The 23,811-nt window shown below is 46.2% G+C and overlaps 2 protein-coding genes across 11 annotated transcripts; both read right to left on the bottom strand.

Annotated features, from left to right (window-relative positions):
* Nucleotides 1–489: 489 nt before the first annotated feature.
* On the bottom strand, nt 490–19,181 carry HDHD2 (haloacid dehalogenase like hydrolase domain containing 2). Of its 10 annotated transcripts, XR_014517268.1 has the most exons (10): nt 18,929–18,972; nt 18,051–18,127; nt 13,780–13,870; nt 10,211–10,319; nt 7,908–8,116; nt 4,360–4,444; nt 2,948–3,164; nt 2,793–2,856; nt 1,546–1,925; nt 490–1,453 (listed from the first exon to the last, which is right to left on the bottom strand). XR_014517268.1 is itself a non-coding variant. In XM_083466286.1 (9 exons), exons 4-9 carry the CDS (start codon nt 10,309–10,311, stop codon nt 1,822–1,824), a joined length of 780 nt encoding a protein of 259 aa, XP_083322412.1. In that variant the 5' UTR covers nt 10,312–10,319; nt 13,780–13,867; nt 14,671–14,740; nt 15,520–15,856; the 3' UTR covers nt 490–1,821. The 10 variants fall into 10 exon arrangements, 4 of the variants coding, with proteins under 4 accessions (XP_083322412.1, XP_083322410.1, XP_083322411.1 ...); XR_014517267.1 differs by lacking the exon at nt 18,051–18,127 and having other exon boundaries at nt 13,780–13,867; nt 18,929–19,181; XR_014517270.1 differs by lacking the exons at nt 18,051–18,127; nt 18,929–18,972 and adding an exon at nt 15,520–15,856.
* Nucleotides 18,997–23,658, bottom strand: IER3IP1 (immediate early response 3 interacting protein 1). The gene is made up of 3 exons (XM_083466345.1): nt 23,383–23,658; nt 20,310–20,411; nt 18,997–19,181 (listed from the first exon to the last, which is right to left on the bottom strand). Exons 1-3 carry the CDS (start codon nt 23,471–23,473, stop codon nt 19,126–19,128), a joined length of 249 nt encoding a protein of 82 aa, XP_083322471.1. The 5' UTR covers nt 23,474–23,658; the 3' UTR covers nt 18,997–19,125.
* Between the last annotated feature and the right edge of the window lie 153 nt (nt 23,659–23,811).

Here is a 23,811-nt window from a genome sequence, read left to right as displayed (position 1 = left end):
TTCAGTGGACTCTGGGTTGTAGTCCTAACCCTATTTGCCTGTGTGCAGGTCTCACCGGATTTGGGCCAGTGGTTGTTTTTTTTTTAAAAAAAATCGGTTTTGCTGTTACCAAATTTATAGCCTACTTTTGGTCCAGAGGGGCTCGGTCTCATCAGGGCAGCATTTTCCATTTAAGAAACAACAATTAGGGTTGGATCCTGCCAGAGTGAAGGAAAGATTTACACATGTGCTTAGCGCTGCTGCTTGAAATCGGCAGCAACAAAGCAGCACTTAACTTTGCCTAAACGGTTGTGTTTTGTTTTGTCTTTTGTTATATGAATCTCTGATCAGCGTTCCTAATCTTGTTTCCACTCAGCTACCGTCTCCGTTACAGTCCTGGTGTCTTTTCCATCCAAAAGAGATTGTAGCTGTAGCTCATTAAGAAACCTGCTCTTTCAGTAAAGCCGCTGCTACAATTACAGTCTAATAATTTAACACTCAGGAGCACCATAAAGTAAACAAAAAGGGCTTCATTCTTAGTTTTGCAAATGGTCCAGAAAAGCCATTTACTGCCATTACAAAAGTTAGCTCATTTTGGTGCTGTTAACATGTGCGGGAAGGATGGGACTTGCTTCAAATTGCAATTTCATTTTACAGCTGTACTAACAAAACCCCATAAAAAGTGGGGAATTTGTCCCCATGGTTTCCCTAGGATTTTCCCTCTCCGTAAGGAAATGGGTGGGGGACTCCCCCAACCCAGTGAAACCTTGCAACTGTCAAATTAATAGGCCCCCATTGAAGTCTAACATCAGAAATTCATGGTCTATAGAAGCCATTATGGACCAGATCTCTGTTTCCAAGCCATTCCTGTTAATAACCCCACCTAATTAAAACATCTGTAAAGCCCTGGTAGTTCTAATTTGTGCATAAAAATTGAAAAACAACCCTGGCCTCTATTAATGGGCTGGCAGAAGTTCAGCCATGAATATGATTATGAATGGTAGGAGTGCTTTAAATTAAGAATTGCTAATTAAGATGCAGCCCGGCTGTACTTAATTGGATCAGGAGGAGGAAAGTGGCTAGCCATGGTAAGTAACCTAAACAAAAATCCCTTGATATTTTGCAATTTAGACTTCCAGTAAATGATAGCTTGTGGTACCGTTTACCATGTCGCTTTAAAAAACAAACAAACACACACGTTACCATGAAGTGGTTTAAATGAGGTTGGTGATGTTGGTATTGATCAAAAACTTTGTTTAGGTGAACAGCAAACCTTGGCTGCTTTTGGACTCTGGCAAGCATGCAAACTCCGTTATTGACCAACACTGTACTGTTGACACACACACTTATCACCCAGAGCTCAGGAACAACACCTGAGAATTCCCCTGTTCATGGCATCAGTGCGGGAAAGAGGGTGGAACAGGAAGGGAAGAGAGAGGCCAGTCCACTCATGCCTCACTGTTTTTTAACAAGGCTTGGGCTTAGCGTTTATCTCCTTTTCCGTTCAAATGTCATGCCGCAGGAATAACTGAGCTATGCATTCTGCAAAAGCGCAGAAGGTGCCACGCTAGACAGCAGACAAGGGGGGGACATCTATTTGAGCTCTCCCTGCCATGAAAAGAACAAGAAAACTGGCATGCCAGGCAGGGTGAAGGCTAGGCTACGACTCTTCTCTGTGATTCCTATGAACAGGAAGCTACCCTTCTGGGGAGAGCATTCAAACGTGATCGCTTGGTGCGATCCAGCAAGAGCTCCCCAAGCAAGTCTGGGCTCTGCTGAGGATGCCGCCGGATGATTCAGCCTTTGGCACGAGATGCTGATGTGTAACTCTTGCAAGCTTCTTCACAGGAGATGTCGGAGGATGTGGTCTACAGCATGGGGAAAGCTCTCGCAAGTTAAGTACGGAGGAGGAGTAATTTTGCCTTCATCCCCCTCTCGGTATTTCCCTGTAACAAAAGCAGAGAGAAAACGCTCTGTCTCAACGCCTGGTTCGCGTTGGCATAACATCTATGCATTATAATCGTTCCCAACTATGCCCACTCGACCTCTTTGGCCTCCAGAACTGGTGATGTTACAGGTGCCGCGATACTTGCTCTGCATTTGTAAGGAATCCGTCTTTCCTTGTGGCAGCACACACTTCGGAACTCCTTGACTATTGAAATCAGGCAGGCCCCCCCTTTTTAGCACCTTCTAAAAACAGTTTAGACAAGCCTGCCCAGATATGTAGAATGTTGCCATATGTCTTAATCTGATTTTTAGCTTAATTGTAGATTTTAATTACCGTATTTTTTGCTCCATAAGACACACCCGACCATAAGACGCACCTAGTTTTCAGAGGAGGAAAACAAGAAAGCAATGCAAAGCCTCCAGAGCAAAGAGCGAGGAGCGCTCCCGCTACGCTCAAAAGGCTTTGCGTGGCTTCAGCGATAGCTGCGCAGCCTGCATTCGCTCCATAAGACGCACACACATTCCCCCTTACTTTTTAGGAGGGGGAAAGTGCGTCTTATAGAGCGAAAAATACGGTATTTGTTTGAATGTTTTAAATGGTTCTTTTAACTTTTTTGAAAAAGAAAAAAAAAATCAAACCACTTTGAGGTGTCTGGTGGTATATAAATATTGTGAAATAAATAAGTAGCCCATGACACGGATAATAACAAGATAACCTATGGCATGCTTAGCACCTACCAAAGATGAATGTCTACATCTCCCCATTTAAAACTTTTACCTTTCTGCAGTAGGCTAGATCCTGCACACGCATGCATCCCTCTGGCCTCCACCCAGACAAGCAAGAAGCACGGTGAGATGGTGCTTACCCGTCTTCACCAGTATCCCCAGCATCCCAGCGTTCTGGGCGCCTCCCACGTCATCCCTGCAGTCCTGCCAAGGCAGAGGGGAACAAAAATGTTAGGCCTGCTTGGTTCCTGGAGACTCCCATCTTGAAGGCGGGTTAACATGCTCAGGCACTCACATCGCCAATCATGACGGCTTCCTCTGGCGTGCAGCCGGTACCACGCAAGGCTTCCAGGAAGAACGTCTGCTCAGGCTTCCCCACCACGGTGGCTTCCACGTCGGCTGCGTATTCCAGCCCCGTGACGAAAGGTCCAGGACCGAGAGCGAGCCCGTCTTTCCTCTTGTAATACCTGGCTTTGTGTATAGCTATGAGGGGAGCGCCATCGAGGATCAGTCTTGAGAAAGGAAGGGGTGGGAGGAAAATAAGAACGTAAGTGGAGCCTCCTGGATCAGGCCAATGGTTCTCACAGTGGCCAACGGGATGCCCTGTCATTTGATCAATTTTTAACATCAGCAGTAACATCTAGACTATGGGAGTGTTTCAGCCCTGTTCTTGAGTTTGTTTAAAATCTAAAACAGCTTATCTTGTGTTCCTTTCTTTGAATTTGTGCCATTTAGGTTTTTTAAACCTTTTTGTAAAAGCAACACTAGAATTTTCACAGCTGAATCCTCAAACCTTTATTACTGTGTTTTGCTTTCTTCAAGCTGGGCTTTGTCTAAAACTTGCCATTTAGGTTTTCAAACCTTTTTTTTTTAATTCAGTATTAGAAACTGTACCTTTTGAGTCCTCAATCCTTTATTACTGGACTTTGCTTTTCGTAGGTCGAGCTAGGATTATAATACTTCAGAATTTTTGGGAGTTCTACCCCTTTTTGAATTTTGGTCATTTAAGGTTTATGATTTTTCTATTTCCTTCTGAGGAAACTGAATAGTTCAGTGAAACGAGATTTATAGCCAGCATCCCATTAAGGCTTTGTTCAATTTTAGGTTTTTCTAAAAAAAAATATCCTTAAATATTTTGATTTTTATTATTTAGTTTATTTCACAAGATGATATTTCCAGTTGATTACTTCTTGTTTCAGGGATTTTCATGGTATTTCATTTGTTGTGTACAACCTGTCATTTGAGAAGGGCAGGGAAAGTTCTTGCCACCTGGTTTGAGAGAGCACTTGGCAAAGTCCTCTCTGGCTGGGCCTCTTCTCTTTATATTGTTTATTAGCAAAAATGTCCCGGGAGGGTGTGTTGACTGGAGAAAGCCCTAAGGGCCTGGTGGAGAGGTTCTAAGCCGCAGGTTTCCCCATCAATGCCATAACAGATAGCAAAGTCCTTCCCTACTTGAAGGACAACAGTGTGACTCATTGTGCTCTGAAAGCCCCTGGAGACGCAGGAATTCCACCTGGTACCACCAAGCCCTGTTGTTGTCCTTCCGGTAATAAAAAGAACCCTTGGGACAGTATCGTCATAAAGTTATCTGGAGGTGTGCTATGTGACAAATAGAAACTGACCTTGTGCCAAATGTTAATTGCCTGTTGGGGGCTAAAGGAAGTCGTTTCTTATAAAGAAACTCTTTGTCACGTCCTTCCGACTTACCGAAATGCTTTGTTCATCGTTTGGTAATTGAAGTGGTCAGGAGCAAGCCCTATCACCACAGCATTGGGCTCGCTTGTATCGATCCCTGGGGGAAAAAAGAGGACAGCCAAATAACTCGCCTTACATTGACTTAGTCTGCACCCCGGAAATGATCTCTTTCAGCTTCTGCCTTCTGGAAGAAGGTAAAGGGACCCCTGACCATTAGGTCCAGTCGTGACCGACTCTGGGGTTGCGGCGCTCATCTCACTTTACTGGCCGAGGGAGCCGGTGTACAGCTTCCGGGTCATGTGGCCAGCATGACTAAGCCGCTTCTGGCAAACCAGAGCAGCGCACGGAAATGCTGTTTACTTTCCTGCAGGAGCGGTACCTATTTATCTACTTGCACTTTGATGTGCTTTCAAACTGCTAGGTTGGCAGGAGCAGGGACCGAGCAACGGGAGATCACCCCGTCGCAAGGATTCGAACCGCCAACCTTCTGATCGGCAAGTCCTAGGCTCTGTGGTTCAACCCACAGGTTATAAAGACTAGGACTAGCCGCCTGAGAAACAGTTTCTACCCAAATGCAATTCTGGTTTTAAACGCAGTATAAGGTGTCTCTATAGGAGTGTATTGTATTTTAAAATGGGGTTTCAGAGTTTTTAGGGGTTTTTGAATGTCTTATGTAGATTTTTCAATTTCATTGTTCTGTATGGGACAATTACAATAAAGATATCGTATCGTTACTGATACAATTGCTTTGGCATGAAATCTTCAGGTGGCAGAAGAGAAAGGGACCCAAGGCCGCTGTGCTGATTCTGCTGAACTTTGCTGCTAGAACTTTTTGCCTCTTTGCCACTGCTGTCTCTGAACTTTTCCCACTGAAGTTGGGCATTATAAGAACTTTGCAGCTTTAAGAACGGGTTGCCTGAGCTTCCTCCTCCCTCCTTGCTTTTGTGTCATGTGTTGTAGTTTGCAGACCTGAGGGCAGGGGCTGTCATGGACCTGCAAGCCTCTTTAGCTGAATAGCAGAGGGACAATGCCTTCAATGGACAAGCGTTAGAGATGGCAGCTGTTCAAACTGGGCATGGGGAACATGAGTGGTATCCAACTAACTTATTCCATCAGCACAAGGGTTTCTGTTTGTGAAATGAAATGCCCCCCACCTCCAGATGCACATCTCTTAAATCTGTTCTTTTTTGGGGGGGGGCTGCCCCAATCCTCTGGAGATGTGGGGAAGGTGCAGGACACATAAAAGGGGAGCAGAGGGAAAGTTCTGTTGCAGAAGCTAATGGAAGGAGGGCATCGGTTGTTGATCGGATGGCCCCACAATGCCCTCTCCAACATTATTACAAAACAAAAACACAGAAACTGAAAAGCAAGCTGATGTGGATTTCGCTTGCAACTTTCTCCGGGAGCATCTGGGTCCATTAACCAAAGGATGGATTACACTCATCCATCTGCGAGAAATCTTATATGAAGATTATCCAAGAATAATTCCATAGTAGTTACTAACAGGAGCTTAAACATCTTTCAGCGTACTTAAACTACTGAAAACCGGAGTTTTTAAAAAAACCACACCACTAGATATGGAGGGAAGAGCGAGGCAGAAAACCCGCAGAAGTGTGCATCAGAGCTGACCAAAAGCAGAGAGGGGAGGGACTTTGGGGGGGGGGGTTGGACAAGGGCCACATTTCACCTTGGCCAGCTTTCTGGGGGCCGTCTGCTGGTGGTAGGCAGGGCCAATGCAAGAGGAAGTGTACCCAAGCTGTGCTCTGACACACACTCGTGTTCTGCCCAGGAATGAGTCTGGGAGGGGAAGCATGTAAGCATTTTGTAAGCCTAATTGCCGGGGGTGGGGGGGTGGATGTGATCTTTGTGAATATTGCAGCTGGGCAGGATTAACACTTCCCTCCTTAGCCACACCCTCCATCCGCCTGTGCAGCAAATTAAGCTTGCAGTAGGAGAAGACCCTTTAATTGGCACCCAAAGGATGAATGGGGTCACAGGGGGAGGAGCTATGAGCCTATCTGCCAAGACAGGCGCCACAGCTGAAAGCAGATGCATAAGAAACCCCACAGATCTGGAACTTCAGATGGAGTCGAGCTATTGCATTGCCAAACTATGAAGTCCAAATTAAGCTTTAGACAGGCAGCAAAAGCAGGAGGAGAAAAAGAAGAAGAAACCCTCAATTAAGCTTTAAATAAAGCAAACAAACAATATAAGCCATCTCGTCATGGACATAGAGGGTTTATGGGTCGTACGGATTTCACTGAACGATGCAAACGGTCCATTAAGCGATCAGAATATAGTATACGTGTTTTCTGTGCTCTACTTTAATTAAAGTCTGCAGTATAGAAAGCTAATTCTGCTCGAGTCTTGTAATGGTCTGCTGCAATCCCTAAAGCGACTGTGCATCTCTCGCAGGACACACAGAAGACTCTCCCAGTGAAACAAGGGCTTCTCTGGGCCAGTCCGCGCGGTTCCTGGCAATCGACACACAACCACTCGGGGAATGTCATGGACTGGCTGGATGCAGAGGAGACACCAGCCGGGGAACCTCCAGGAGAAGAAGGCTCGGAACCTGGGTTGTGGTGGTGAAACAGCGATGGGTAGTCAGGGGGAGAAGAGGGGAGAAGGCTGGGAGGAGGAGGTGGCAGAAGCTGAAGAAGTGAGAGCAGGGGTCAGTAAACTTTTTCAGCAGAGGGCCGGTCCACTGTCCCTCAGACCTTGTGGGGGCCGGACTATATTTCAAAAAATAATAATGAACGAATTCCTATGCCCCACAAATAACCCAGAGATGCATTTTAAATAAAAGGACACATTCTACTCATGTAACAACAAGCTGATTCCCAGACCATCCGAAGGCTGGATTTAGAGTGACATGGTTTAGTCAGCAGGAAGCAGCTGTGGCAGAGAGCAGTTCAGAATGCGAGGCAGGAGCGAAGGCGGCCAAGAGGCAGATATCAGGCAGAGACACCAGGGAGTCTCCCCCTCCTGCTGCAACCAGCTCCCTTCTCCCTGGTCTCCTGGAACCCTCAGAGAAATAAAACAGGCAGAGCCAAGGTAGTTGTGCGTAGACACAGCCTGTGACTATGTGGGAAAGACCCTGGAGAGAAGGAGTCCTAGGGGCAAGGCAGGGACCTTCAGTCCTCACAACGGTTTCATCAGGATGAGGCCTCCTAGAAAGGGTTGCTGAGACCACTAGGCCTGAGCCCTGGTTTGTTTCCTTGAATAAAGAGCTAAGTTCACTGGCCTCGGTCAATAGATCCTACTGTTCACGTATCAGGGATGAGGGACGCTATTCAGTCCGAGGGCCGCATTTCATTCTGGGAAACATTTCGGGGGCCACATGCCAGCCGTGGGCGGGGCCAGAGACAAAAGTGGGTGGAGCAACAAATGTATAAACTTTACCTTTATCCAACAGGATCACAGTCACACCATACAGTGGATGCATTATAATACCACTTTAAGTTTGTCAAAGTGTTAAGGGTGCTGACCTCACAGAGCTACGGTACCCAGGTCCCTTAGCAAACTACAGTTTCCAGCAAATTGGCACCAGGACACTATACCTTTGAAATCATGCAGTGCATTGTCTTCGACGAGCAGCAGGGGCCTGACTTGCTTCTGCTCCAAGAGATTTCTGGCTGCCGTCAGAGACGTGAAGATCTCGTCTTCCTTGATGTCGAACTCGAGTTTCCTCAGCCTCTCCAGCAAATCTTGCTTGCACTCCTTTGTCGTATTGGTCACAAACCGGATGGAAACAGGAGCACTGCGCAGCCTTGACCCGTGAAAAACAGGGTAAGCAGTTTAGGACGCTGCCATTTTTGGAAACCACGGCAAAAACATGTTTTTGTTCTCGCATTCATGGAACAGCTTCATCAGAAGATAACATGAGCGCATTATCACAAGCAGGGCTGCCACGCGGAAGTACTAAGAAGATTACTCCTGGATCTTTGGAGTTTAACAGAAAGAGAAATCCCACCTGAGGCCAATCCCTATGCTTTTTGATCACTCAAGCTTGAATCCAATATCCAAGTGTAATGGGCGTGGGGCAGGAGGGAACGTTTGGTTTCACACATATGACATTCTAATGTTGCCAGGTGCATGCCAGGGACTGGCAAAACACTGCAGAGTGTGCACCAGGAAAAGTGAGGGCTGGATTCTGGTTCGGGAGAGGGGGGCAGTGGTTTATGGGGAACTTTGCCAACCAGGAAGCAAGAGTCGGAGGCTGGTAGATGGGGTGCAAGAAAAGGAAGAAGAGGCAGGTCAGGCTGGGTGCTTCCCTGCCCTCTCCTGCCCCACTGTCTCCCAGAACCAGGAAGAGACTGAAAAGGGAAGAGCAGAGGCAGCTTGCATGCAGAGGCATAGTCTCCAGCAGGCAGGCATGCAGCCCTTTGGGGGAAGGCACATGAAGTGGTGGAGGAGGAGTGGTCCCCTGCTGCTGCAACTGCTCTATAGGGTGCAGACCTGGGGATAGCTGCCTAGACATAAGACTATGGACATAAGATTTGGAGCTGTAGGAATTACTGTGTGGTGTAGTGATTAAGAGCGGTGGACTCGTAATCTGGTGAACCGGGTTCGCTTCCTGGCAAATTATTAATTATTATTATTATTCCCCGCTCCTCCACATGCAGCTGCTGGGTGACCTTGGGCCAGTCACACTTCTCTGAAGTCTCTCAGCCTCACTCACCTCACGGAGTGTTTGTTGTGGGGGAGGAAGGGAAAGGAGAATGTTAGCCGCTTTGAGACTCCTCAGGGTAGTGAAATCAGCCGAGTGCTCACTGGATCCTAAAGCTGAGGCTCCAATACTTTGGCCACCTCATGAGAAGAGAAGACTCCCTGGAAAAGACCCTGATGCTGGGAAAGATGGAGGGCACAAGGAGAAGGGGATGACAGAGGACGAGGTGGTTGGACAGTGTTCTCGAAGCTACCAGCATGAGTTGGACCAAACTGCGGGAGGCAGTGGAAGACAGGAGTGCCTGGTGTGCTCTGGTCCATGGGGTCACGAAGAGTCGGACACAACTAAACAACAACAAGGGTAGGGATAAAGCGGGATTGTTGTTTAGTTGTTTAGTTATGTCCAACTCTTCATGATCCCATGGACCAGAGCATGTCAGGCACTCCTGTCTTCTACATCACAGAAACCGATGCCAACAGACACCGGCACACTTAGGGTTCTGCAGAGTCTTCGCAGCTTGAGTAACAGACCTCAGCAACTCAGCATTTTGGCTAATCTATTTTTTTTAACATATAAACATACACAGAGCACTGTAACGTGGCGCTCTCTCTCTCTCTCTCTCTCTCTCTCTCTCTCTCTAGCATCAGACAGCAAAGAGCAATAGTCCCACTTCACGGAACACAGTAAAACAAACATCCTGTCTCCGTCACTTCCCACTCCGTGGAGTCAAAACATACACCATCATGTGACAGACAACAATCCCATGACTGCAATCATACAGCAGGAATTCTAATAGATGGTCCACTGGCCTGATTCTTATGGTCTTAAAGCAGGCACCCCCAAACTTGGCCCTCCAGATGTTTTGGGACTACGATTCCCATCATCCCTGACCGCTGGTCCTGTTAGCTAGGGATGATGGGAGTTGTAGTCCCAAAACATCTGGAGGTTTGGGGGTGCCTGTCTTAAAGCCACCGGTAGCCTTTCTCCACCACAAATGGATTCTTAAGGGTCTGCTGTGTTAAACGCCAAGAGCCAAATTCTGTCATCTGGGACCTGACCCTGTGCATGTATGAGGCACGTCAACACCCTTGCCCACAAGGCCTTTTCCTTGCCCAATAAGCAGCCTTTGTGAAAACGGCCTTTTTGCACGTTTGTTTTCTGTTCTTTTCGGGGTGCCTGGAAGGGATAACTTGCCTTTTAAGAGCTTCCTGGGCCCCTGGAACAGCCGAGTCTTCAATATGAAGCGTTCCACTGAGATCCACCAGGACTGCCTTTAGCGCACGCCGGGCTGCCATCCTTCGCACTGCCAGGAGAGGGAAGGAAGATTAAACAACCAAAGAGTTAGATAACAATGGACAATTAAAAAGGCACTCTGTTATCTGTTCTATTTGTGCCAAGCCTAGTAATGTTTAGAGAGCATTACCCAGCATGTTCAATGAGCCCCTTTGGACAGGGAAATAAGAGGCAACATTAAAAATATATATACATAATTGATAGAACAAGCATTTTCCCCCATTCGCTGCCCCCACAGAAACCACCTTTTTCAACTTTTAAATTCCACAAGCGTACTCGCACCAGAGAGAAACGGCACGTCCAGCTTGGATTTTAAAAATACAGGCTATCTTATCTCAAGTCTTTTTAGTTTTTATATTTTTACCTGCTGCATGGAACAGAGGTGCGGTGCCAACCGCAGCAGCGCGACACAATTAAAAAGCAATTAGGCGCATGCCCCCCTCCCTTCATTGGAAGAATTTTGCAAAGCATTCCAAGCCGAATATTGTTCTGTTTCCGTAGGTGGAGCGTCAGATGCACAGATGGGGAAGGGAGAGCCACGCGATGCGACAGGACCAGCAATAGGGCCCAAGAGTCCAATCTGAACACAGCAGGTGTTGGACAGAAGGCTGTCCGTATCTTGCTTCAGGGAATGCAAAGTGCCCATATTAGGAACTGTCCCCAAAGCACCGGAAATCGGGGGAGAGAGATGCCTTTTATCTGTGCAACTGCGGGGCTGTTTCAGATGGGTGCATCATGCTCAATGTGGATGTTCCACACTTTAGAATGTACCGTATTTTTCACTCTATAGGATGCACTTTCCCCCTTCCAAAAATGAAGGGGAAATGTGTGTGCGTCCTATGGAGCGAATGCGAGCTCCTTGGCTTCAGCAATAGCAACGGGAAGCCTCCGAAGCGCAGAGGGAGCGTTCCCTCCACGCTCCGGAGGCTTTGCATCACTTTCACTGAAGCCTGGAGAGCGAGAGGGGTCGGTGCGCAAGCCTTCGGAACGCAGCAGGAGTTCCCCCCACGCTCCGAAGGCTTGCGGATAGCAGCCTGCAGTCCGGGGAGTGCAGCGACAACTCCCACTGCGCTCCCCGGGCTTCAGGCAGGTATCCGCAAGCCTTTGGAGTGCGCCCCAGCCCCGCAAGCTCCGGGAGCGGCGGCAAGGCTGCGTGTATCCTTGCCGCTGCTCCTGGACATGTTCTGGGGGCTGGGGTCAGGGGAAGCTTGGGCTTCCCCCGCCCCAGCCCCACGGCTAAAAACGAAGCCGCGTGCAGCCTCTCCCGGCTGGAGAGATTGCGCACGGCTAAAGAGTGTCTTGCCTTCTTTGCTCTTTGGGGCTGGGAGGGGAATAATTTCCCCCCCTTTATTTCCCCCCCCCCAAAAAAAACCCTAGGTGCGCCCTATAGTCCGGTGCGCCCTATGGAGCGAAAAATACGGTCAGCAGAGAGCGCTGGATCAGGCCAATGGCCCATCTAGTCCGTCATCCTGTTCTCACAGTGGCCAATCCAATGCTTCTGGGAAACCAGCAAGCAGAACGTAAGCCCAAGAGCCCTCTCCCCTCTTGTGGTTTGCGGTGGCTGCTATTCAGAAGCATTGCTTCCTCCAGATGTGGAGACCAAGCACAGCCATCATGGCTAGCAGCCAGTGATAGACTTCTCCTCCTCAAGGAACCACTTCCATGTAGCAAAACCTACAATATAATGATGCAACCCATCACTTGAGCCTGCCAACTATTTCTTAATCTCAGGGTTGTGGATTCGAGCCCTATGTTGAGCCAAAGATTCCTGCATTGCTGGGGGTTAGACCAGATCAGGCATAGGCAAACTCCGGCCCTCCAGATGTTTGGGACCACAATTCCCATCATCACTAGCTAACGGGACCAGTGGTCAGGGATGATGGGAATTGTAGTCCCCAACATCTGGAGGGCCGGAGTTTGCCTATGCCTGGACTAGATGAACCTTGTGTTCCCTTGCCTATTCTCTACTCGTCCGGACACTTCTAACGAGATCGTAAGCGCATTTTGCATGGTGGTTCCTGAGACGAAGGAGCAGGCTCGCATCCATGTCTGGATACAACTGTTTTGAATCAAGATGGCAGACTGAACCTTTCAAAACCGCACCCATTTTTCGGTTTCTTGCAAATTGCTAAGCTGCAGTAGGTGTGAAGCTGCTGGTCATTTATGCACATTTATGGCCCTACCCTGAACATGTGGCTCCAGGAGCTCAACACAAGAAGTAAACTATGTGTAACATACTCATTACTGGACCAAAAATTAAACTGAATCAACAGCAGTCAGAAACGGCAACGCACTGGGGAGGTGGGAATATTCTGATCTCATCCTCTACTTGCAAAGGCCTCTGGGAAAAGGGCACAATTCGGAAGGGAGGTCATTCCACAACGTGGGGGCCACCGTAGAGAAGGACTGCCACCCAGCAAACTATGCAGGATCCTGATGGTGATAAAGGAGCTGAGAATCGTAGGGTGCTCTTCTACATGGTGGAAATGATCAGAGGCTCTGAGAGATCTGCATTGGCTCCCAGTACGTTTCCGAGCACAATTCAAAGTGTTGGTGCTGACCTTTAAAGCCCTAAACGGCCTCGGTCCAGTATACCTGAAGGAGCGTCTCCACCCCCATCGTTCAGCCAGGACACTGAGATCCAGCGCCGAGGGCCTTCTGGTGGTTCCCTCATTGCGAGAAGTGAGGTTACAGGGAACCAGGCAGAGGGCCTTCTCGGTAGTGGGCCCACCCTGTGGAACACCCTCCCTTCAGATGTGAAGGAAATAAGCAGCTATCCTATCTTTAAAAGACATCTGAAGGCAGCCCTGTTCAGGGAAGTTTTCAATATTTAATGCTGTACTGTTTTTAACATTTGATTGGGAGCCGCCCAGAGTGGCTGGGGAAACTCAGCCAGATGGGCGGGGTATAAATAATAATTTATTATTATTATTATCAACCCAATACAAGCTGTCGATAATGGCACCTCTAGGAAAAAGAAATCTTTGGCTTCCTCCTACAGCTGCATGCAGGGGAGCACTATTAGAATGAAGAAACCGCTCTTTAGGGCAAATGACAGAATGGTTCCTCTAATCCTACGGGAATCAATGAAGCTCCTCTGGTATTACATTATATTACACTTTTGTTCCATCCTTCCTTCCAAGAGTAAGTGCGGATGGTGGTATCTTATCCTCACACCAAGGTCATCTAGAAAGCTTTATGGCCAACACCCTAACCACTACACCAGACTGCTTCCCCCCCTTCTCAACCGCCCAAAGGAACAAGCTTTGGGAATTCTTTTTCCAGACTGCAAACTCCGTGACCAGCACGGACTAGCCTTCGGGGATTTTAAACATTTATCAGCACTTTCCTATCGAGCAGTTTTGAGATCATCAGGTGCCATCACAGGTTTTTATCTAATCGGAAAACGAAGAGCACTCCTCTTTCCCAGAGATAAAGCCAGCCACTAAAAGGTGTTTCAAGGTACATACCTGCAGAGTCTGCTTTTTATCACCTGCAAAAGAACTCTTTTTATCGAAGAAATATAAACTTATCTGCAGGTGGACCAAGGTTACACATCTGCTGTAAAAAGAAAAGAAAAGCTGATTAAGTTCAAGGATTATACATAGAATCACAGAATTGTAAAATTAGAAAGGATCCTGAGGATCATCTAATCTAGCCCCCTTGCAAGGCAGGAATCTCAACTAAAGCATCCATGACAGATGTCAAGGTTTTGACTTTAAAACCCTTTGTGGCTTAGGGCCCTCATATTTATGGGACCGCCTCTCCTGCAGAGAACCTTAAGGTCTATGAATAATCATAGTTTGGTGGTCCAGGCCCTAAGGAAGTCAGATTATCCTCCACTAGGGCCAGGGCCTTCTCAGTGATGGCTCCCTGGTGGAATGCTCTGTCCCATGAGACCAAGGCCCTGCAGGATTCAACTTCCTTCCGCAAGGCCTGTAAGACAGAGCTATCCCGCCTGGCTTTCAATTTGAACTTAGCTTGATCTTTCATTCCCCTTCCTTCCCTCCCTCTCCCCTTTTCATGAAGACTACCTGCTCTGGGATCCCACAGCTAATTCTCCCCTGGTCTTTCACCGGCCCAAATAGGACTAATTTAGCCAGCTAGCCCTGGTAATCATCTAATGTTTATTGGATGTATTTTCCACCTAAATTGATTTTTTAATTCTGAATTTATTGTTATTCACGTTTTATGCTGTAGTTTATGCTGTGTTTTGTTGCAACAATTAAGTGTTTTAAATTTGTTGTTAGCTGCCCCGAGCCTGGTTTTCTGCACCGGGAAGGGCTGGGTATAAATAAATATTATTATTATTATTATTATTATTATTATTATTATTATTATTGTTGTTGTTTCCACTCAACCTCTGCTTAAAAACATGCTGTGAAGGAGAGTTCACCACCTTCTTAGGAAGTCCATTTCACCGTCAAGCAGCTGCCAGAATAAATTAGAATTTCTTTTTAGTGTCATTGGTTAGTCATGGGAGTAAGGTCAAAGGTTTCAGTCTTGCAAATGTCATACAGTGGTACCTCAGGTTAAGTACTTAATTCATTCCGGAGGTCCGTTCTTAACCTGAAACTGTTCTTAACCTGAAGCACCACTTTAGCTAATGGGGCCTCCTGCTGCCGCCACGCCGCCGGAGCACAATTTTTGTTCTCATCCTGAAGCAAGATTCTTAACCTGAAGCAATATTTCTGGGTTAGCGGAGTCTGTAACCTGAAGCGTATATAATCTGAAGCGTATATAACCTGAGATACCACTGTACTTCAGAATCCGCTCCTTGTTGCAGAAGTGTCTCACCAACCCGCAATCGTGATAAAGTCAAGGCTGTGAGTGACTGGCTCCACCCCAACACCACCCACCCACCTACACAAAACAGCCCAAACTCTTCAGTGGAACAACCTATGCTTTGCATCAGGCTCTCTGTAGCAAATAAGGAAAATTGGTGTGACATTGGCAACCTTAGCAAGAGACAGAGGGAATCCTACACAGCCATGCAGAGAAAATGCAGAAAATGCCCCACTTGGAAGGAGGAGGAGCCAGAACAGGGACTCTTCCCGAGTTGCTTGGAAGGAGGAGGAGCCAGAACAGGGACTCTTCCCGAGTTGCAGCAGGCAGCCTCCTCTCACAAGAGACTTTAATTCAAGATGATTTAGGGCATTTATTGTCCACCAGCAGCTCACCCCCACCTTCAGGAAAAAAGCGCTCCTCACCTGGCGTGCCTCACACCCACGTCTCAAGGTGAGGAAATCAGCGAGAGAAGAGGGGAGTTTACCAACGTTTTAACGTCCCCCTCCCTCTCTCATGAGATGGACCTGTCCTTCCAGCTAAGAGGACCGCATCGCGGGTTCGTCCATTGCCAGCCGAGAGGGTGAGTCTCTATCCTCCCCCTTTTGCTGCACAGTTGGTACCGCCCTCGCCCTTAGTCGCCACGGGAGTTGGGCCGTACCATGACGGCAAACGGGGAGGGGAGGTTCACAGCTCCCTTCCTCTGTTCGAATGACCTGACGCTACAGCGACGCGGCTCAGCCGCAAGAGGTGGAGGAGGGCGGGGCTTGAAAAGCGGAAGGTCTCTCTGCGTAAGGACCAAGGAAGGACCCGGCAGGTGGCTAAAACGAACGCCTGTGGGCCTTTGTTTCGTTTCAGTTCCGCACCTCCCCAAAATATATTTCTGAAAAACAGAGTTAACGTCTCCCCACTGGACGCTCCCGCTTTTAACATTTTGGTCAGATATTGACATTAGCAACATTTTGGTCAGATATTGACATTAGCAACATTTTGGTCAGATATTGACATTAGCAAACAGGCACTCCGATAGTCACCTTTTGCCTTTTTTGCGGTGTCTTGCAAGCGGATGGGACAGAGCCAGTCTGCTGAAACTGGCATAATGTAATGAACTAGGGAGACTCCAGCATGTCAGAATGCACTAGATCGGGGCGGCGGAAGATAAAGGACCAAGCAGCAAATGAAGATGAAGGCTATAGGCACCTTTCTAGTTCAGCAGAAAATGCGTTCCTGTTGAACTTCTGTCCGCCTTTGTGGCAATCCAAATTTCCCAAAGGGGAAAGTGGGATGCTGCACTTTTAACACTCGCAGAGACTAGCCAAAACGTATAAAGGGTACAGAAAGTCTGTGCTCTCTTGTATTGGATCACCTTAACACCCAGGAGCAGTTCACCTTAGGCAGTACAAGAGAAGTGGGAATTAAGGTTCACCTGTTGAAATCTGCTTACCATTCAGCTGCTAAAAGCACAGCACTGTGTGGGTGCGTGGAGCAAATGCCAGTGCCCAAAGCTTTATTGCAGAGAGCAAATGTGAGTGGCTTTCAAAGTTTACCTCCTCCCTATCTTGCTTCCTCCCCCAAATAGTATTTCCAAAAGCTGCACTTGCAAGCAAGAGATGGCTTCTCACAAACTAAACTTTTTATTTATTTCTGAAAAAGTACCATGGTCCAGGATCTATACTCAAAACAAGGATTCTTTAGCAAAAGAGGCAGGTTCCCCTAAGAAGCTCCTATTGTTGTAATATGGATAAATATGTAATAAAGGGTGCGTGCACAAGATTCAGCACGTAGATTGAGTCCATACGCCTCAACTATCACTATTGGTTATTTTAGTAATAGGGATACACATCTTGTTTTTATATTTGTGGCATGCTGTTCATCAGTAGAAAGGTTGCCATCAGTCTTGTCTTACAATGTTATTTTGGCATGTAACTTGAGCAGTTATGAGCTGTTATAGGACTATTTCCAAGTGTGTAAAGCTGGGCTAGGACTCCCATCCCACCCACTGAAAGATTACCCAAGGGGCAGCCCTGACGGAAAGAGGTTATCCACATCTGGTCTTTAGGATTGCTGACATAGACCAATTTAAGAGGAAATGCGATGATTTGTGCAGCTTCTTGTGCAGCAGAAATAGCTCTTCTCTTCCATGTGTCCTGCCGTCTTCCATAAGGGAGAATTGTTTCTGACTGCCATCTGCCTTCCAACTTTCCCCAATGTGGAAAGCTGTGCCATTTATATCACACAACTCAATTTCATTTTTCAGACTTACTATGGTGTTCCAAAGCAGCTCACATCACAAAAGGAGAAAGGGGAGTAGAGGGAAGATAGACAATATTGGAAAAATCAAATCAAATACTGTACTTAAAATTGGGGGGGGGGGGCAGGGCGGGACATGGTTGTAATCCAGCCAAAATTGAACAGTTGTGTCCCTTTAATTTCAGGGGCAGATTTTTTATTATTTTAACTCTCTCATTTAAATAAATGGATTTCAGTGTGCCATATCTTTGGCTTGATCATGCCCTCAAAGAATCTGCAGCCCTGAAACTAACTTAAGATGTGGTAGAATTTGTTTTTCCATATTGTTAAGCTTATTGATTTGCGTGCATCTACCATTGACAACTGAACTATATATGTAGTTCTACTTCCCCAGGACCAACCAATCCCTTTCTTCCTATGCACTGTACTAATTCAGGAGAGTTACTTCCTTCGGCAACAACCTTCACTGCATCTTTCAAATGGGCAAGAGCTGGTGGAATCCCATCATACATATTGCGACTAATGGGAAAACACTAAGATTTCAGGAAATGTATCTGTAACAATTAATGGACAGATTCCCTATTAGCGTAAATACCAATTGTCAGTTGGGTTTTAAGGTCACCAGGGTTATTTTTGTGTAAACATGCAAAGGATTGCTAGAAGCATTCAGATGTTAAAAAGGAAAAAAAAAATTGATTTTGCTCACCAGTTTCCCTTGCTTGCCTGCCTCCCACCCTCCAATGTGGGATGATCTGATCACAGGCCCGTTTTCTCTTGGATTATCTTCCAAGACAAACAAAAACCTGATTCAGAGTCTTAAATATATGAATCAGGAAAATAGTGCATTTTACTGGGCACATTTCTATGGTCTGAATTTTAAGTAATATCTGCTTTGAACAGATTTTAATCTCAAACACCCACTGAAGAGGATTTCTGTTTACATTTCTCTTTCTAAAAAAAGGAAGTACAGCCACATTTTTTCAAAAAAAAGATTCTTTCCCCCAATATTTAAAAATTCTTTCACCAAAACAGATTACACACAGTATCCACAATTATTTACAATGAAAATCTTGGGAAAGGATAAAGATCCACTGTAAAACATACTAATAAACTGTACTTGGCAAATGAAGTTTTACATGTTTCCATTTCTAGGTCTTATTCTTCTAAGTTTGGCTATATAGCAGTTACAATATGTCACCAGATTTCGAACTGTTAAGCTTAAAATGTCACTGCTGTGTAAAGATATAAATCATATACTACTGATCAACTATCAAAAGTCTATTTAAAAACCTCTAATATGTGCCAGTAACAATATTTCCATTTCTGTGACACTCATATAGTCCATGGGCCATATTTGACCTAGTGGTCTGCAAAGTCTACATCATTCAGTTCTTCAGAAACTGAATGAAAGATCAACTTAAAACACAAGCACACCTCAAGTACACCGTTGGAAAAATAAGCCCTGAGCAACAGAGGAGTTAAGAAACAGAATCTTTAAGTACTTACTACAATATGTTACAATGCGTACTGTAAACATTTGATACTATTAAATGAAAAAATCTGGTTCTGGTTCAGGATACGTACAGCACGATTGCAGTGATTCCAATCCTCTGGTGTTATGAAGTGGGCTGAATATTAAGGAATACAATAAATAGAAATGGTGTCTTTATTGAAACAGATGTGTTGCTTCCAAAGCAAAGCCAAATTGAATCCTAATGAATAAATTGGTCTGCAGTCTGTATGTTAGAGATACTGGGCAGGTTGATTTGAAGACACCAACTTCAACCGAACAACAAGAGCAGCACAATTGTAACGGTGTTCACTCCAATTAATGGCACTGCAAAGAAAAACAGAAAGGGTATTACAGTTTCTCAACTAACGACAAACATAATATTGCATTAAGTGGAGAATAAACTTCAAGAACAAGGACATTCAAGATCATTTTCTGCATGCAAGCATAAAGGTAAAGTAAAGGTACCCCTGCCCGTACGGGCCAGTCGTGTCCGACTCTAGGGTTGTGCGCCCATCTCACTAAGAGGCCGGGGGCCAGCGCTGTCCGCAGACACTTCCGGGTCACGTGGCCAGCGTGACAAGCTGCATCTGGCGAGCCAGCGCAGCACACGGAAACGCCGTTTACCTTCCCGCTAGTAAGCGGTCCCTATTTATCTGCTTGCACCCGGGGGTGCTTTCGAACTGCTAGGTTGGCAGGCGTTGGGACCGAGCAACGGGAGCGCACCCCGCCGCGGGGATTCGAACCGCCGACCTGACGATCGGCAAGTCCTAGGCGCTGAGGTTTTACCCACAGCGCCACCCGCGTCCCTGGCATGCAAGCATACAAAACAACAATTTCAGCAATGCATTTTATAAAGCAGGGGTGGAAACCTTTTTGGCGCCACAGGCCAGATCCAGATTCTCTCAGGCCAAATTTGCTTAAAGGAAAAAGCACTTTAATTTGGGATGCCCCTGCACTCCCATTTCAGCTCAAAATGGTGTGGGAGTGAAGGCAGGGGGTTGCAGTCAGAGACTCTTACATGCTTCAGGGAAACTACAGCACTGAGTGGATGGGTTAGGGGAGGCAGGATCAGAAAGAAGCAATGATGCTCATAAGATTGACAGGACACAGAGGCAGCAGAGTAGAGAGACATTGGTGTTGCCACCACATTAGTTTCTCATGGTTATAACTTATAAGGCTAGTGAATAAGTTAACAGCTTGATTCTATTAGTCTGCTAGGCAGGATTAAATGCAAAGGTCTTTATCCTGGTTACTGCAACATCATTTGTCCTGGTGTTGCACCAGTACAACCAAACAGGAAGATGCCCAGATGAAACAACTCAGGACAATTTAAATTAACCATCAGTGTGTAAAAGCCACAGTAATACTAGGTATCTGGGGTACGGAACACAGTAAAACAAATCAACTCACAACAACATATTGCTAAAAATAGCATTATTTTGTCCACCTTACCTCTCATAACTGTTCGTACAGATCGAATAAGGTTCATTAACTGTCCTTTAATTCCTGGCTCTTCTCCAAATCCTCCAATTCCCTGGTCTGTTCCCCAGCCAACTATAATTCAGAAATTTTATTTTTGTTAAGTAAACACGCAAATACATAATCTAAATTATCAGTCATATCAACCAAAAATGTATTTTACAAATGCAAGCATTTTAAGCCCAAATATTGATAAATAGCAGGCTTCTAACCTGTGTCTCAATGCCAGAAAGCCCATTTGAAATTATAATTCAAACTGGATACATATTCTAGCAGGCATTTTAGCTGCAATTTGATTTTATAGCTTTCATTGATTTTTACTTTTTTGTATTGTATTTCTTGTATACCGCTTTAGAGACTATTGTAGTTAAGTGGTGTTTAAATAAATAAATGAAATAAATTTAATGCATCATGAGAGAAGCAAAACCAGCAGAGACCAGAATTTCAGAAAACTGATTGTCTAGTATTTCCACCAATGATCCCAGCTAAAATATATGAAGCAAAACCTTCAAAGCACTTCAGCTTTGTGAACTGCCCCCACAATGATTTGCTCAGAGTTTGCCCAATTTTGTTCCAATGCCTCTCCTTACTGCTTCACTGCCACAATTAACGAGATTACAAGGACCACTGATCTAAACCAGCACTCACAATTAGATTTCATCTGAGCAACCACAAACCCACATGAAGATGATCTGAAACTAGAATGAGTGAGTTGACAAGCAATTCAAACAATTGTAGGGTGGGGTGGGAAACAGCCAAAAAGATCTTGTAAGGAGAGGGTAATAAAAGTTGTAATTGAACTTTATGTGAAAAGTTCTGTATCATTCCACTTCAGCCACCTTTATCATTAACTAAAAAAAAGCTCCAGCCTACACTGGCTCATTTGGTACAGATGGCATTTCATACTCTATCACTACCACTACTTTTCTGCATTACTTTTACATTAACCTTTGAGACTGGGAGGCTAGAACCATTTCTTGATAACTATAGTGCAAGGTGAACTATAGTAGCAGCTCTACTATCACGTTGCTTACTGAGGGCAACTGTGCTGCGCCCAAGGCAATACTGACAACCCACATCTGCTCCTACAGCACAGACAGCTGCACCTGCAGCCACTCTGGTGCCAACATAATACAGTCTGGATATAGCAGGGTTTCTCAAACCTGGGTCTCCAGCTGTTTTTGGACTACAATTCCCAACACCCCTGACCACTGGGCCTGCTAGCTAGCAATGATGAGAGCTGTAGTCCAAAATCAGCTGACAACCCAAGTTTGGGAAACACTGGGATAGGGAAGGGAGAAGATTCCACTCTCCCCAAAGACTCTCTGTTATGCTATTTGTGATACAAAAAAGAAAATAAATGCCTTACACAAATAGTTCTATATATATATATATATATATACACACACACACACACACACACACACACACACATATATACACGGTGCCCCGCAAGACGAATGCCTCACAAGACGGAAAACTCGCTAGACAAAAGTTTTCCGTTTTGGAGGTGCTTCGCAAAACGAATCTCCTATGGGCTTGCTTCGCAAGACGAAAATCTCTTGCGAGTTCCTGCGGGTTTTCCCCCTCCCCCCCCTTTTTCTAAGCCACTAAGCCGCTTATCCGCTAAGCCGCTTATCCGCTAAAAGCCGCTAATAGCGCTAATCCGTCAATGGGCTTGCTTCGCAAGACGAAAAAACCACTAGACGAAGAGAATCACAGAACGGATTCTTTTCGTCTTGCGAGGCACCACTGTATATATAGCCTGTCAGGCTGGCAACATTCAAACAAGTATTATTTACAAATTCCTCCAGACAGCGCCTGCATGTAATCCCCACACATGGATGCTTTAGCTGAGATACCTGCATTGTAGGAGGTTGCAAGATATGACCCTTGGGATCCCTTTCCAACTTTGGAATTCTACGAATCGTAGAGCTGGAAGGAATCCACGAGGGTCATCTAGTCCAACCCCCTGAAATGCAGGAAACTCAACATGCACCCTCCCTCGATCCACTTTGAAAATGATACCAGTCCCTGCTCATCTTTACAGATGCACTAGAAATCTCTCTTATTGCTGCCCCACTAGGAGAATTATAATAATAGTAATAATAATCCTATTCGCGCAAGAAGAATTACCGACAAAAGAAGAATAGCAAATGAAATTAATGGACTATGCAGAATTATATAAATTAACAGGAAGGATTCGAAACCTGTGGGATCAGAGATTCTTAGAGGACTGGAGTAAATATTTGAACTATTTGAAAAACAACTGTAATCAACATATTATGCTAGTAGGACCGCAAGAAGTTCTGTAAGGAGGACTTTGTGAAATATTGCAAGGAAGATTTTGAAAAGAATTAGTGGTTAAGAACAAATAAAAGTAATAGAGAAATTAAGAAATGCAGAATAAGTGATAAAGAACGGAAAATCTTCAGAGGTTGTTGACGGAAGTCTAAAATAGTGTGTAAGATAAGAAGCTATGTTAAATGATTGTTGGAACTGATATGTTAAATTAATCCTATTCGTAGGTTTCTCTGTCTTTGGGGCATTTGGCCAGACCCCGTGAATAATAATAATAATAATAAATTTTATTTATACCCCGCCCTCCCCAGCCAAGACCAGGCTCAGGGCGGCTAACAACCAATAATAAAAACAAGTTGATTAAAATACAACATTAAAACATTAGGATGCAGCCTCTTCACAGGAGGAGAAAGGAAAAAGAAAGAGGGGGAGGGAGTCAAACTGATTCTGAAGCCTGAATGATGGGTAGGAGGTCTCACTGGCCAGATCCAACCGGGCTCTTCTTGTGCCTCCCGAGGCCTAGCCCTGCGCTCTAACCACTACCCCACACTGCCTCTCCCTACGAATGACTCGGCGCTGATCCTTATGATTAACGTTATGGCGACGTCTTAGGGATGCCACGTGGCCCCAGAAGCCCCACCTTCGGTCCGGGCCCTCCGCCTTCCTCCCCACAGACTGAGGATGAGGATGAAGCCAGGACCCCCCCTCACCCTCCCGCCCCCCTTCCGAGGCCTGGCCGACTCACTCCTGCGGAGGAAGCGCTCCTCGTGCAGCACCGCGATGGCGTTGACGAAGAGCAGCGCGGCCTGCAGCAGCGAGTACAGCGTGAACGCCATCGCTGCCGCCGACGCGGCCGGGCGAAGCTCCTTCCTTCTTTTACCTCAGGACGGTGAGGAGATGCAGCGGCGGCAGCAGCAGGAGCGCCGCCGTCCACGCGCATGCGCGAGACGTGGCGCCGGACGTAAAACGAACCCTGAGCGAGCCCACAGAACTACAGCTCCCGTCGTCCCCCTCTCATTGGTCTACGCCGGCCGGGGCTGATGGGAGACGGAGTCCCACCGCCAACCAAAGGAGGACAACCGCCCTGAAGTGACGTCAGAAGAGGCGCGGTCTCGTGGTTAGGTGGCTCCTCGCGGAGGAGTCGAAAGGGAAGGGCTCGGTTTTCTTTTCCCGC

The sequence above is a fragment of the Podarcis liolepis genome, assembly GCF_965112155.1.
Source record: "Podarcis liolepis genome assembly, chromosome: 11".
Classification (NCBI taxonomy): Eukaryota; Metazoa; Chordata; class Lepidosauria; order Squamata; family Lacertidae; genus Podarcis; species Podarcis liolepis.
Note: the sequence above shows the minus strand (reverse complement) of the source record. Positions and strands in the feature narration are given on the sequence as shown.

What these genes read in the sequence shown, in the direction of transcription:
- HDHD2 (XM_083466287.1), bottom strand. Translation starts at nt 10,311, where the DNA reads ATGGCAGCCCGGCGTGCGCTAAAGGCAGTCCTGGTGGATCTCAGTGGA. An exon ending in GCCCAGGAAGCTCTTAAAAG is followed by an intron (nt 8,117 to 10,210) that starts GCAAGTTATCCC and finishes TCACGGGTCAAG; the next exon opens with GCTGCGCAGTGCTCCTGTTT. An exon ending in ACGATGAACAAAGCATTTCG is followed by an intron (nt 3,165 to 4,359) that starts GTAAGTCGGAAG and finishes TCCTTTCTCAAG; the next exon opens with ACTGATCCTCGATGGCGCTC.
- IER3IP1 (XM_083466345.1), bottom strand. Translation starts at nt 23,473, where the DNA reads ATGGCGTTCACGCTGTACTCGCTGCTGCAGGCCGCGCTGCTCTTCGTC. An exon ending in GGAGCGCTTCCTCCGCAGGA is followed by an intron (nt 20,412 to 23,382) that starts GTGAGTCGGCCA and finishes TCTGAATTATAG; the next exon opens with TTGGCTGGGGAACAGACCAG. An exon ending in TGTACGAACAGTTATGAGAG is followed by an intron (nt 19,182 to 20,309) that starts GTAAGGTGGACA and finishes TTTTCTTTGCAG; the next exon opens with TGCCATTAATTGGAGTGAAC.